General features: G+C 37.9%; 1 protein-coding gene across 10 annotated transcripts in view; it reads right to left on the bottom strand.

The window, feature by feature from the left end:
• Nucleotides 1-12,548, bottom strand: part of LOC149255020 (uncharacterized) — a 451,815-nt gene that overhangs the window by 380,445 nt on the left and 58,822 nt on the right. For all 10 annotated transcript variants that reach the window (XR_016267201.1, XM_089460284.1, XM_089460289.1 and 7 more), the window contains 2 exons: nt 1,494-1,619; nt 1,294-1,356 (listed from right to left, as the gene is read on the bottom strand). Coding sequence is in view for 9 of the 10 variants with exons in the window: in XM_089460284.1 (XP_089316410.1) it covers nt 1,294-1,356; nt 1,494-1,619 (189 nt within the window). In the remaining variant the exon portion in view is untranslated. The remainder of the gene's footprint in view (nt 1-1,293; nt 1,357-1,493; nt 1,620-12,548) is intronic.

Here is a 12,548-nt window from a genome sequence, read left to right as displayed (position 1 = left end):
ACAACAAAGTTCAGTTTCACTTCAACAAACAAACATTCGAAAATTCAATGGTGTCACAAACTCAAGCCAATCCACTATAGGTCTTACACCATCACACTGCAAATTGGTCCCAATGCTTTCAAGTTGGGCCGTCCACCTCAACATCACATCCAAAATGCGGTAAACCATAAATGTTAAATCTCAACCTGCTCAAGCTATCTGAGCCACCTTACATTGAAGAATCAGTTCCAGTCACACAATTCCAAATTTTCAGCCTTCTCTTTCTCAAGATACACTTCATGATGTCCACACTTGCTCTACTACTCAGTGTAAGATCACCACTTGGTGTGCCCCAAGACATTTTACTCACTAAAACGAAGTGGTTTTCCCAGTGAACATTTGAGAAGCAGTTTACCCAACTTCAGCTAAAATTGATGCTTTCCGCTAAGCAGGGAGGATTGTTCTATTGAACATGTGTAAACATGTATTATAGTTGTCCTTTGATCTATTTAGTGCTTTAGTAAAGTCTTGTACTTTATCTCTTGTCGTTTTGGGTGACTTGATCCGAAATGATCATTCACCTAATTTATTATATTTTAGTGGAGGATTGGTCAAAGATAATCATTCTCCTACACTTTTGTGATCCTATGCATATATCTAATACAAATAAGTGTGAGCATGCATACAATTCTGGCAATCCTCTTGTTATGCTTGTGTACTTGCCACTTGTCTTGACTTGTATATGAGCATCTTTTTCAATGCTGTGAAAGAAATCATATCAATGGTTTGCCAAATGTTTATGATTTTGGAGAATAAATTGTCATTTCCAAGGGTATTTACAAGCATGTGATTCTGGAACATTTACGTAGGGGAAATAGCCCCTAGAGAGCCATTTCCGATAACAGAACTCTACACTAATTAGAAACACATTCTTTCTACCTTCTGGGAGGTCCACACCAGCCATTCCTGTAGCAATAACATGGTTTAAGTGACTCACGGCATGGTCCTAATCATCTTGCAAGAAAAAGAATAGTGAGGACCTGTTAATTTCCCTATGCATGCCCCAAGGAAAAGAGTCAAGACAGCCATACCAATATGAGTATCAATTCATTGACACTTCCCGGAATGAAATTATAGTGCTTTTCAATTCAAATCCTTTCATAATCACATAATTAATTATAGTTAAAGATCAGAGAAAGAAAAACACAATACTAGCTTTCCCACAGCAACTAGAATACAATTGTCCCATTTCTGGGACCGCATCTACTTTGAGAATAGAAGCTTTTAGATCTGTGTGCGTTAAGCCATTAGTACCTTAATGTCCCTGTGAATCACCGGAGGCCTTAAGTTTCCCAAATACTGCAAAATCTCCAGTACCTGTAAAACCGTCACAAAAAAACCCAATCAACAACAAAGAGAATGAAGCAAACAATTATTATAAAAAAATAACTGAACAAATTTTACCCTAAGATAAGATGTATCATTCATGATGAATGTTAATGTCTGGTTATCACCTTTATGGTAATATCTTTGACTTCCTCTTCAGATATACGCCAACCACTTTCTACAAGGTTTCCTAGGCATGTCCCATTAGCAATCTTTTGGACAATGTAAAAAACACGGTCACTTGCTGTATCTACCTGCAAAACATACAACAAAACCTTTCAATATAAATAATTGTAAACACATGCATCATTTAATTCAATATACGAGTTCATAGCCAGAGAGATGAAAGTGATGTTCTAGTTCACATTCTGATGAACGTGAACCCTATCCATATCTGCATTTGGTCCATGCAATACTTTCTTCCTAGGATCTGATGAATGAATTCTGAATACAGAATGTTAAGGCATTAAATGAGTGAGGCCCAAACATGAGGAGAAGATTCTGCGGTAAACTCTTGCTCAAGTATTGTGAAGTGGACCATAGAAAGAGATGAAGAAGAGCCAACTGTGATATGACTCCTTCAAGATTTATGGAGAGGTTAGCAATGATGTCTTGTGGAAGGAAGAGGAAAGGCTTAAGCTGAGCATAGAGTTCAAAAATGCCATAGCACTGATGCCTACTGCCCACATAAATGGCAGGACTCTAGACCAGAATGCTCTGTACTGCCCCCTCTGTATTTCTTAAGGCTTTGGCAAGTTAAAAATGATGTAGGAAATTACATGTATACACTGTTTTGCTTTTGACATAATAGAGAACCAATCTGGATCACATGGTAAGACTAAATGATATAGTCTCATAGACAAAGCTCAGTTGTCAAGACTCAAGACTGATTGGTGGGCTATCTATGCCCCAGGTAGATTGCCTGAAACAACTACGGTTTCTGCTGGCAATGTTAATGGCACATGCAACTTGGTTTGGCAGTGGACCATAGTCGGAAGCATGCATAAAACTAGAGAATTGTGGATACAGGTGACATGGTGTTCAAGTGGACTCATATTAAACTGTTCTAACAACTTTTGGGATGGTAAGGAAGTGAATTTGAGAGTTTCTTCATCAGGCATAGGAAGTCCGGTCTGTGTTCATGGAACCATTAAGAACGGTAATATTAGCCTGGAACAGCCAATCATGACTCAAAGATATCATGGTTAAGATGTTATCCACATATTAGGCATCTAGGATTCCATAATAGCAGATTTTTACTTGCAGTTTGTGACGCATCAGTAATTAGGTTTTTCCCCAGGCAAAAGACCTACAGACCTGTTGGAAATATTGAGAGGGGGGTGAATCAGTGTTTCTCTTCAATTAGTTAATTTTAACTTCTCATAGTGTTAATTATCAGTAGCATCAGATAAACATAAACAGTCATCAACACCATTCAATAATGCACAACAATAAAGACAGTACACCAGAGGTTTTTAGGTGGAAACTCTTTTGAGAGAAAAACCACCGAACGCTTCTTAATATTTGTCAGCATCTAAGTCGTAGTGAAACAGTTAGCAGTCGCAGTGCTATGGGCAGCATGATGCAGCATTGTGAGAGGGAGATGTAGTACAGATGTAACAGTGGCAGTGGCAGAGTCATGGGCAGCAGTACATGAAGTAGCAGTGCAGCGGATGAAGGGCATCAGGCTGAGCATCAGTACCACAGAGAACCGATGCAGTGGATCAATGTAATGCTTCTATGGGGAAGTATTGCTAGAGCACATTCCTCGCTAAGAGGGAGTGTCGATTTTGGGTAGGCATCGGATGTGCTCTAGCTTCGAAATTTTGTGGAGGGGCTAGAATACATGAGATCTCCAGAACCCATAAATCGTTTGGAGAAATTCCACCCAGATGAGTTATTAAAATAATTAATATTTTTAATGGGTTCCTAAGTCTAAACTTAAGAAAATAAAAATATTAATGGGTATTAATAAAAATATGAGTGAGAAGGTTCTAAGTGATGAGGATCAAGCCAGTTCTAATCTTAGCCATTGATTAGGGACTTAATCTCGGTCGTTGATTCATCCACATGAAAAGTATAAGAGAAGGGGCTTGAAGCTCAGTTGGAGTGACACTAAGAGATAAAAGTGTTCAATTTTTCTGGGGCGTGGTTTGTTGAGAAAATCGAGCTAGTGATCTGAGTTGCAGTGAGGGGAAGTTCTGCAGAGGGACTTCAATCCAAGGCCAAAGAATACATAGCAGATAGGCAGAGCAGCACCAGGAGAGACAGTGCAGCTCCAGAGAGGGTGACGCAGAGGCAAGGGGAGCTGATGCAGGTGACGCAGAAGCTGAAGGGGCTGACGCGGGCCCTCAAAGGCAGCTCTGGGATTTTTCTGTGAGGTAGAGAGAGAGCAATTCAGCGTATCGAATTTCTTAGCAAGGGAGGCTCACTGAGAGGGTGATGCAACTCCTAGAGGAGGTGATGCAGTCCCAGCACAGAGCTTGGAGCAGCCATCGCTGACCAGCATTGGGGACATCAGTGTCATCTGTGGGGTTTGATCATCCAGTAGCTGAATTTGCCGAAATATCTGTCTCCAGATGGAGGTACTTCTGCCAAGGTTATTCTCTGTTGGGTGAGCCGCATTTGGCACCCTACTTGTATTCAAGAATCTGCTTAATAATGCAAACCCTCTATATGCTGCACCGGTTTTCCCAAATTGGGCTTTTCCAGGGACGATTGTCCAAAAAATAACGGTGTCCCTTGTGTGATTGTCTTAGTTTATTTCAGCTCATGATCTGTATGTATGTGTAGACTGCAATAGTGTTTTTCATCGATGTTTATGTAATTAAATAACTTGTTAAATGCAAAGAACAAGTAGGAGATGATAAACCAGTAATTGTAGTAGGGGTTTCTGATGTATAGTTTCCGAAAGTTTCACATTGCAGAGATGTCACTTGGTTGCTTGGTTGTTGGGAGTTAACTCCCTCTCATTTCACACTTGGATAATTCAATTTGCTTGAAGAGATTTTGATGGCCACCTATGGAATTCGATTTGGTGAAGGCTCCACATTTAGCATCTCTCATCCACACTTGGAATTCGATTTCCTTTCTTGGGATCTTCTCCATGTCCATTTGTCACTTGGTTGTTACATTGGGATTTGCTCCCATTTCTCTATATAATAGAGCCTTGAGCTCTCACTATGTATCATGAAAACGAGTTGCTGTGCTTGGCGAAGCTTTGCTCTTGTGTACACTCATATTCCATTGCAATAAAAGACTTTGGGGCTCACTTATGAGGTGTTGTTCTTCTTGAGCATGGTAATATCTTGATCATTGTGCTTCATGTTTCTACTTATGTTATTATGTCCATGATTTCCATATTGATTTTAGAGATTTGTTAATGTATAGTTATCTCACATTGGCATTTGGTTTTGAGAATTTGCTCTAGATAGAGAAAATTTTAGTTGATTTTCCAATAAATCTCTAAGATCTCTTTATCATTGTGGTTCTTTTAACCCATGTGGATCTAATGTGTATTTGAAGTTGTGTAGAGACATATCTTGGATCAAGCCTCAAGCATAAGGGGAAATTCTTGGAGGAATCATCCCACTCTTGAGCAAGTTCATTGAAGAACCTGCATTTGTCATCTCCCAAGGCCTCTTCTTACGATTTTATGTTTGCAAGGATCCTTGGCCTTTAGCTTGTGTTTCTATATCAAATTTTATTTAGAATCAATTATCTCAAATTCTTGTGCTAGTATTGATTTTATTTTTGCTATTGAAGAGCACGTTGAAGATTAAGCAAGGAAAAAGGCTTGCTCCAATTCCTTGGTTTAATTTTGTAGCATATTTGTAGATAGTTTTTGCTAACATCTCTCTCTATTTTCCACTAATCTTGAGGGTTGGCTTTGCAGAGAAAATTCAGATTTATTTATTGTGCTCACCATTTATGTTGGTTGGCAGGATTGAGGAAGCTAAAGTTTGAAACTCTAACTATTTGATGTAGAACCCCAAGAGCACTTGAGCATCAACTTTAAGGAGGTCGTGGACAATCTTGGACAGCAGCAAATTAGCTTGGTCATGGGCATTTGGGTACTTGTAATTTTCAGATTCCAAGAGTTGTTCATTGGCCTTTGTGGTTGCCACTTCTTGGGAGGAGATCTTGGTTCCTATATATTCCTATCTTGTAATTTTCCCTTACATCTTTTGGGCAGCCCTCTAAGGGGCATTCTACTCATTGTAACAAGTTAATAAAAGATCTATTTTTCTTGTGGGAGCGTGGGATTTACCCATGGCATCCTCTCTCTCCATTTAGGGAGAGAAATATGTGGGTGGATTGACTCTCTGCATTTTTATCCTCTTAGTTTTCTTTTAACTTACATGCATGCTCTAATTGGGAATTAACACAACCACACTATCACATTTCATTTTCTAAATTAAGGTTTGCTACAATTTTATTTGAGACTTGCATCAATCTATTTCATTTTGCTTTGAGCTACAAGTCAACACTTTACGCAATTTACTCTTTACATACAAGCATTTTACATTTCTAGCAAGCTTTAAATTTAGTTTATTGATTTTTTTTCCATTTAGCTTGGCAACTTGTTTCATGATCATTTGAAGTACATGTCTCATTGCTATGCTACATTGTCATCTTGAATATCTAAGCATTGTATCATCATTACTTGAAGAAGTTTTATTTTTCAAGCAACTTACTTGTATTACTTTACTTGCAATCAAGCTAATTCCCAGTTATTTCTCCAATTGAAGTTATAGTTGCAATTTATGTTGAGCACTCTTTCCTTATTTTGAAGCACTTGCAAACTAATATTTCTTTGGGAGATTTTACATGCACTCCATATAGGCATATTGGTATAGATTGCATTTCTAACTCAATTAACCCCCAAGCATAAGCTTGGTTGATAGACATCATAGGGCAAAGATTTTCTCGGAGAATTTCCACCTGGTACGAAGTAAAGTAAAAGTGTGTGATCCTGCAGTTATGAAGGTGGCTTATCCCCTTGTAGGAACGAAGGCACACACTAGGTCGTAAAACTGAGAGGAAGGATATCATTAACAACTACTAGTGAGTTGTCAGACCCTCTTCCTTACGATCACCCCAATTTTTACCCTTTGGCAAGAGTTTGAGAAAAGGATCTCTTACTTGGAATAGGCATTTAGTCTAAAACTTACTAAAATGATTGCATCTAACCTTAGCTAGGTGCAAATCATTTTAACTCACTTTACTTCCAAAGTATTTTACTTGCAATTTATATCATCTACTTGTTATGATGAACATCTATTGAATCTAATGTTGAAGTATTTCCTTTGGGCAAGTACAATATCTTTCATTTTGCAAATAAAGCTTTAGTTTATCTCATCTCATATTACAAGTTATTTTACATTGCTACTTTATGCGCTTTTAGAATCATAATGATTATATTTTGACCTAAAAGCATCTCTTCAAGAGCAATTTTATATATTGCAAATTAATATCATCTTTTCTAACATTAATTTGTTTTGCAGGATTACTTGGTGTTTCATTTTGAAACATTTTATTTTTGAGCAAGTGTTTATTATTTTGAAGCAATCTTGAAGGCACTAGTTTTACATGTTCATCTTTGAATTATGTGTTGATGGTTATTGAGAATATCTTTCATTTTATATCTTGTATTCATACTTGTGAACTTGCTCATAATCTTGAAGTAATCCAATTGACCTTAGTATCTCCTAGAAACCTCATATCATTTTTTAATCTAACTTTTCATTAGGGACCACCCCTTTTAGCTTACCTAGGAGAGAGTTTGGAATAGGTGACAAACCCATCTTTTAGTTTTGCCACCAACCACACCTTGTGGGGTTAAGGGTTTTTTCTCACTAACTTAGGTGTGTGTGCTAGGTGGAAACAACATTTTTGGCATTGTTGTTGGGGACAAGTCCTCTTGTACCTGGAAAATCGACTAATTTTTGGTTTTGGCATTTTGGACTTTTAGGATTAGATTCTTGCTCAAGTGGCAACTACACTTAATCCAAATTCTGCAAGAGTTTCTACTAGGAGAAATTCAAGTGGTCTAGTTAGCCCCACTCTTGAGCCTGAAAGGCTTTTTAGAGCGAGGTTAAATAGACTCTCTCATAATAGACTTCTTGGTAATCTTGGGCAAGAGGCTATTTTTGATATCCATTTGTTTTTTCAAGTACAAGTAGAGCCTAGCATCATGAATGATCTTTTTTATCCTTGTAATTTTACTAACATAAATGGCTATCCTCACAATATTCCTCACAAGGCTATTGAAAAGTTGTCTTTCTTTCAAGGTAACAATGTCATTAGTGCTTCATCACATGTTAAGAATTTCAATGTTTGTATTTTCAAGTGGTGTAACACTGTTAACCATGAGGATGTAAAGATGAGGTTTTTTGTCCTCTCTTTAGAAGGGGATGCTCTTGATTGGTTCACAGAGCAACCTGCCAACTCTTATGACTCCTTGCAACCTATCATAAATGATTTTATGGGAAAATTTGGAGAGAAGAAAGAAAATAGGCACTTGATCAATGCTATTAGCTTTATGAAGAAGAATGAGAATTAAACCATGCAGGAATTTAATAAGAGATATAATGATTTGGTGAAAAGCATGCCTATTGAAGTCAAGCCTCCTGAACAATTTCTTTTGTGCTCATATTTGGATGCTTTTAGCGTTGATACTGCCTATGAGTTGAGAAGGAAAGAGCCTGTAAATCTAAGAGCCGCTCAAACTGAAGCCTTGAAGGTGGAAAAGGCTAGAAAGGAATCTGGAAAATCAGAAATTCCTGGTTTCAATAGAGGGCCATCAAAGTCTCATGACTCCAAAGGGAAGGCCAAGGAAGAAAATGCACATGATCCTATCAAATAATTAACCCAACTCATTAATACTATGGAATCAAATCACACTACTCAAATGAATGCCATCCAAAATAGATTGGTAGCCATGGAAAGGAATCAAGCTGGGAGATTCCAAAATCGAGGAAATGATAGATGGCAAAAGAAGGGACCTCCCAATGAAAATAGGCCACCAAATCCACTTGAGTCTACTAATTTAGTTGATGATTCAATTCCCTATTGTAGACCTTGTGATGAAATGCATGATGAAGCCACTTGTCCTTATGTGAGAAGGATTTTAGAAGGAGGAATGGCTGGGACAAGTGAGCAAATAAATGTGGTTGGCAAGGAGCATCATTTGTCCATGGAAAATTGGATGGGAGTTGTGGAGAATAGCCAAAAGATAAATAAGAAGTCTCCATCCTCCCATAATGTGAATAACTTTGAAGAGTTGGATAGGATCATGGAATTATATGGGGAAAAACCTTCATCAAGTTAGATTTTAGAGATAGCCAAAGATAGAGAAAGGGCAAGGAACAAGGAGAGAAATCAAAATGCCCCTAAAATTTTCACTCCACCTACATCTGGTTTAAATATTGATTTGGGAGGATGGATAAACAATGCAAAGATTTTAGTACCTGTGACTGAAATCCTAAAGATTCCCTCCCAAAAGTTTAAGTTGTTGAAAGCCATTGATGCACCTCATGTGAAGGAAATGTCAAATTTTGCTAAGGATGGATGTGAGGATGCCCCTATCATTTTGCAAAGTAGTGATATGTGTAGAGGTAACAAGGACCATCAACCTTTCTTTATTACATTGTTGGTTAATGGGTTACTTTTGCATAATTGTATGTTTGATTCTGGGGCATCATCTTGTGTCATGACCAAGAAGGTCATGAATCAGTTGAATTTGAGGATTTCTAGACCTTACCACAACATTTGTGCTATGGATTCAAATATTATTGCATTTTGTGGTTTGATAAAGGATCTTCAAGTCCACTTGGTAGTACATCCTGATATTATGATCACCATGGATATTGTGGTGAATGATGTGCCTAATGCTTGGGAGATGTTATTGTCTAGAAAATGGGGAGTTGATATAGGGGGTAGTTTGCAAATGGATCTAAGTTATGCTACCATCCCTAATAGTGATGGCATCATGGTTAGGTTGGATAGGGAGTTGGAGAGGAAGTATCATGTGGAGAATCCCAAGAAGCCTTATAATGAAATTGTGTATGAATCTGATGACTTGGGAAATTATGCTATCTTGGCTAACTCTATTGTTCCTTTGGAGAAGGAAGTGGAAAGTAAAAAGGATTGGATTTGGCATATGAACTTTGATGGTGCCCATTCAAAGTTTGGTAAGGGTGTTGGAATTGTCCTTACCTCCCCCCTTGGTCATATATTCATGTTTGCCTATAGATTGGAATTTGATGCAATTAACAATGTAGCAAAATGTGAAGCAATATTGTCGGGTCTAAAGTTGGCAAAGGACTTGAAAATTAAGATGCTTAGTATCAAGGGGGATTCTGATTTAGTCATTCTTCAAGTGAAGAATCAATTTGCTTGTAAGAATGATAGATTGAAGAAGTATCGTAATGTTGTTTGGGACAATATGGAATATTTTGATGCATTAGATCTTCAAACCATTACTAGGGAAAGAAATAAACAAGTTGATGAGATGGTTGTTGTTGCATCTACTTTACAGCTTGAGGAGAATTTGATGGATGACAAGATTAAGATGGAGGTTATTTTTAGACCATCAATTCTTGATAATATTGACCATTAGCAAGTCTTTAATGACGAAATCCAAGTGATTCGATTTTTGAATAATATGGAGGTATTTTCTGATTTTAAGGTTGGCTACGAAGAAGATGGTTGCAAATAATAGGAGTGTAAGCAATGTCAAATCCCACTCCTAGGGATCATGTAGCCATGAAGCAAAGTTTGATAGGCATGATGATGTAAAGAGAAAAAAGGATAAGAAAATTGACCCAGGGGATAAGAATCCTTGGTGTCCAGCTGATAGTATGTCAAGTGTATCCTTCAAGATTTTCTCCTTGAATATGGATTCAGGAACCAAAAAAATCTTGTCTTTATACAAAATAATGTCATTGATTATCTTGTACCAATAATCTTGAATGAATATGTCCATCAGTGCATAGGCAAGCTTGTTTTTGAAGTATTATACAAAGAGGTGAGCCTTCCAATCTTTAGTGATCTTCATGAGGGAACATGTTGTTGGTTTTCTAGAAAGTGCATCGGCCACAACATTCTTTTTACCTTTTATGTATTGAATATTCAATACCAAAATCATAAGCTTGGACCGACCTTACCCATTTTTGTTGTCTTTCAAGTCTTTTTGCTCCAAGAAATAACATAAATTGTTATGGCATGTCTTGACTATGAACTTGCTTCCCACCAAGTATTGCCTAAACTTTGCTAAAGTGTGCATAATAGCCAATATTTCTTTGTCATATATGAAGTAAAGCCTCTCCAAATCCTCGAGCTTCCTCCTTTCGAATGCGATCGGATGTACCTTTTGCATCAGTACAACTCCTATTCCTTCTCTAGATGCATCACACTCTAATACAACGGTTTGACTCAAATCAAGAAGTGCCAATACCGAACATGAACTCATTACTTCCTTTAGTTTATTAAATGTCGTGTCTGATTCATCCGTCCACCCGAATGCTCATTTTTTTTCAAATTTGTCAAAGGTGTGCCTAATTGCAAGAATCCTTTGACAAATCATCAATAATATCTACAAACCCCGAAGAATCCTTGTAACTCTGTCAGCGTTTTGGGTGTAGGCCAATCAAATATTGCATGAATCTTCTCCTGGTGTACCTGTACTCATTACGCACTAATTATATGTCCCAAATAAAGAATTTTTGTCATCCCGAATTCGCACTTTGATGCCTTGGCATAGAGTGATTGTTCTTTCATTATGCCTAAAATTTTGTCCAAATGTTCCAAGTGGCATTTCCATGTCTTGCCATATATGAGGAGATCGTCGAAGAATACCAATAAGGTTTTCCTTAGCTACTTGTTGAAGATGTCGTTCATACAAGACTGGAATGTTGCGGGAGCATTAGTTAGACCAAATTGCAAGAACAAAAACTCGAAGTGTCCACAGTGGCATCAAAAAATTATTTTTGGCACATGTTGCTCTCGAACCCAAATTTGATGATATCCTGATCGTAGATCAATCTTTGAAAAGTATACTACTCCATGTAATTCTTCCAGGAATTCATCGATCTTAGGAATAGGGTACCTGTTCTTAATGGTCTTATTGTTGATTGCTCTGTAGTCAATACACATCCTCCATGTGCCATCCTTCTTTTCTACCAAAACTACTGATGGAGCGAATGGGCTTGAGCTAGGTCAGATGCGACCCATATCTAGTAATTCCTGGATTGCCTTCTCTATCTCGTCCTTGAATTTAAGTGTCGGTATGGTGTGGTGACTACAGGCTTCGCCCTTTTTCCAACTCTATAGCATGCTGAAATACTCTTTTAGGAGGTAGTCCTGGAGGAATTTCGTCAAATACCTAACCATGCTTATTCAACACTTGTTGAATGTCCACCTTATATTGTGGGTTGCTCTTATCGGGTGCCTTTTTGCTTGTAATCAAACACCGTGTAGCATACACTACATCTCCATGTCTAAATATGGCCTCCATTATTTTAGCGGAAACAACCCATGGCTACCATTAGTCATGCCTCTTAATACCACTTTATTGCCATTTGATGCTCTAAATTCCATCTCCATTTCTTGGTAGTACATAGTGATTTTTCCCAACGAATATCACCATTGAACACCCAACACTAAATTGATATTTGCAAGATCGATTACGTAAAAATCACTAGTAAAAGTATAATTACTGAGTGTGACGCTCAAACATGGAATTACCCGTGTGTAATCCAAGTTGTACCCACCTACTACTATCACATCAAGGCCTTCAAATTCTTTGATGGGAAGACCTCTTTTTGCTACTAATGTTGAATCGATAAAGTTGTGCGTAGCTCCTCCATCAACCAATGTTGTGATGTGTTGTCCCTTGATAACTCCCCTGAATATGAAAGTGCAATACCTGAGGGTTCTTGATAGAGAAGCAATCCTAACTTTCGATCGACATTTCTGCTCCTCACGGGGATTTTCCTCCACCTCATGTGGTTGTACGTCCTTTGGGCTACTAGGCTCATCATTTGGGGTGGGCTCTTCTTCTTCATCCTCATTATTGGAGACTACTTCAATGTAATGGATTTTTCCTTTGCCTAAGCATCAGTGTCCTAGCTCCCATGGTTCCTTGCAAGTGAAACATAGTTTCTTTCTCCTTAGCTCGC

The sequence above is a fragment of the Pinus tabuliformis genome, chromosome 7, assembly GCF_031772625.1.
Source record: "Pinus tabuliformis cultivar Carrire ecotype Pingquan chromosome 7, CPIR1, whole genome shotgun sequence".
Taxonomy (NCBI): domain Eukaryota; kingdom Viridiplantae; phylum Streptophyta; class Pinopsida; order Pinales; family Pinaceae; genus Pinus; species Pinus tabuliformis.
Note: the sequence above shows the minus strand (reverse complement) of the source record. Positions and strands in the feature narration are given on the sequence as shown.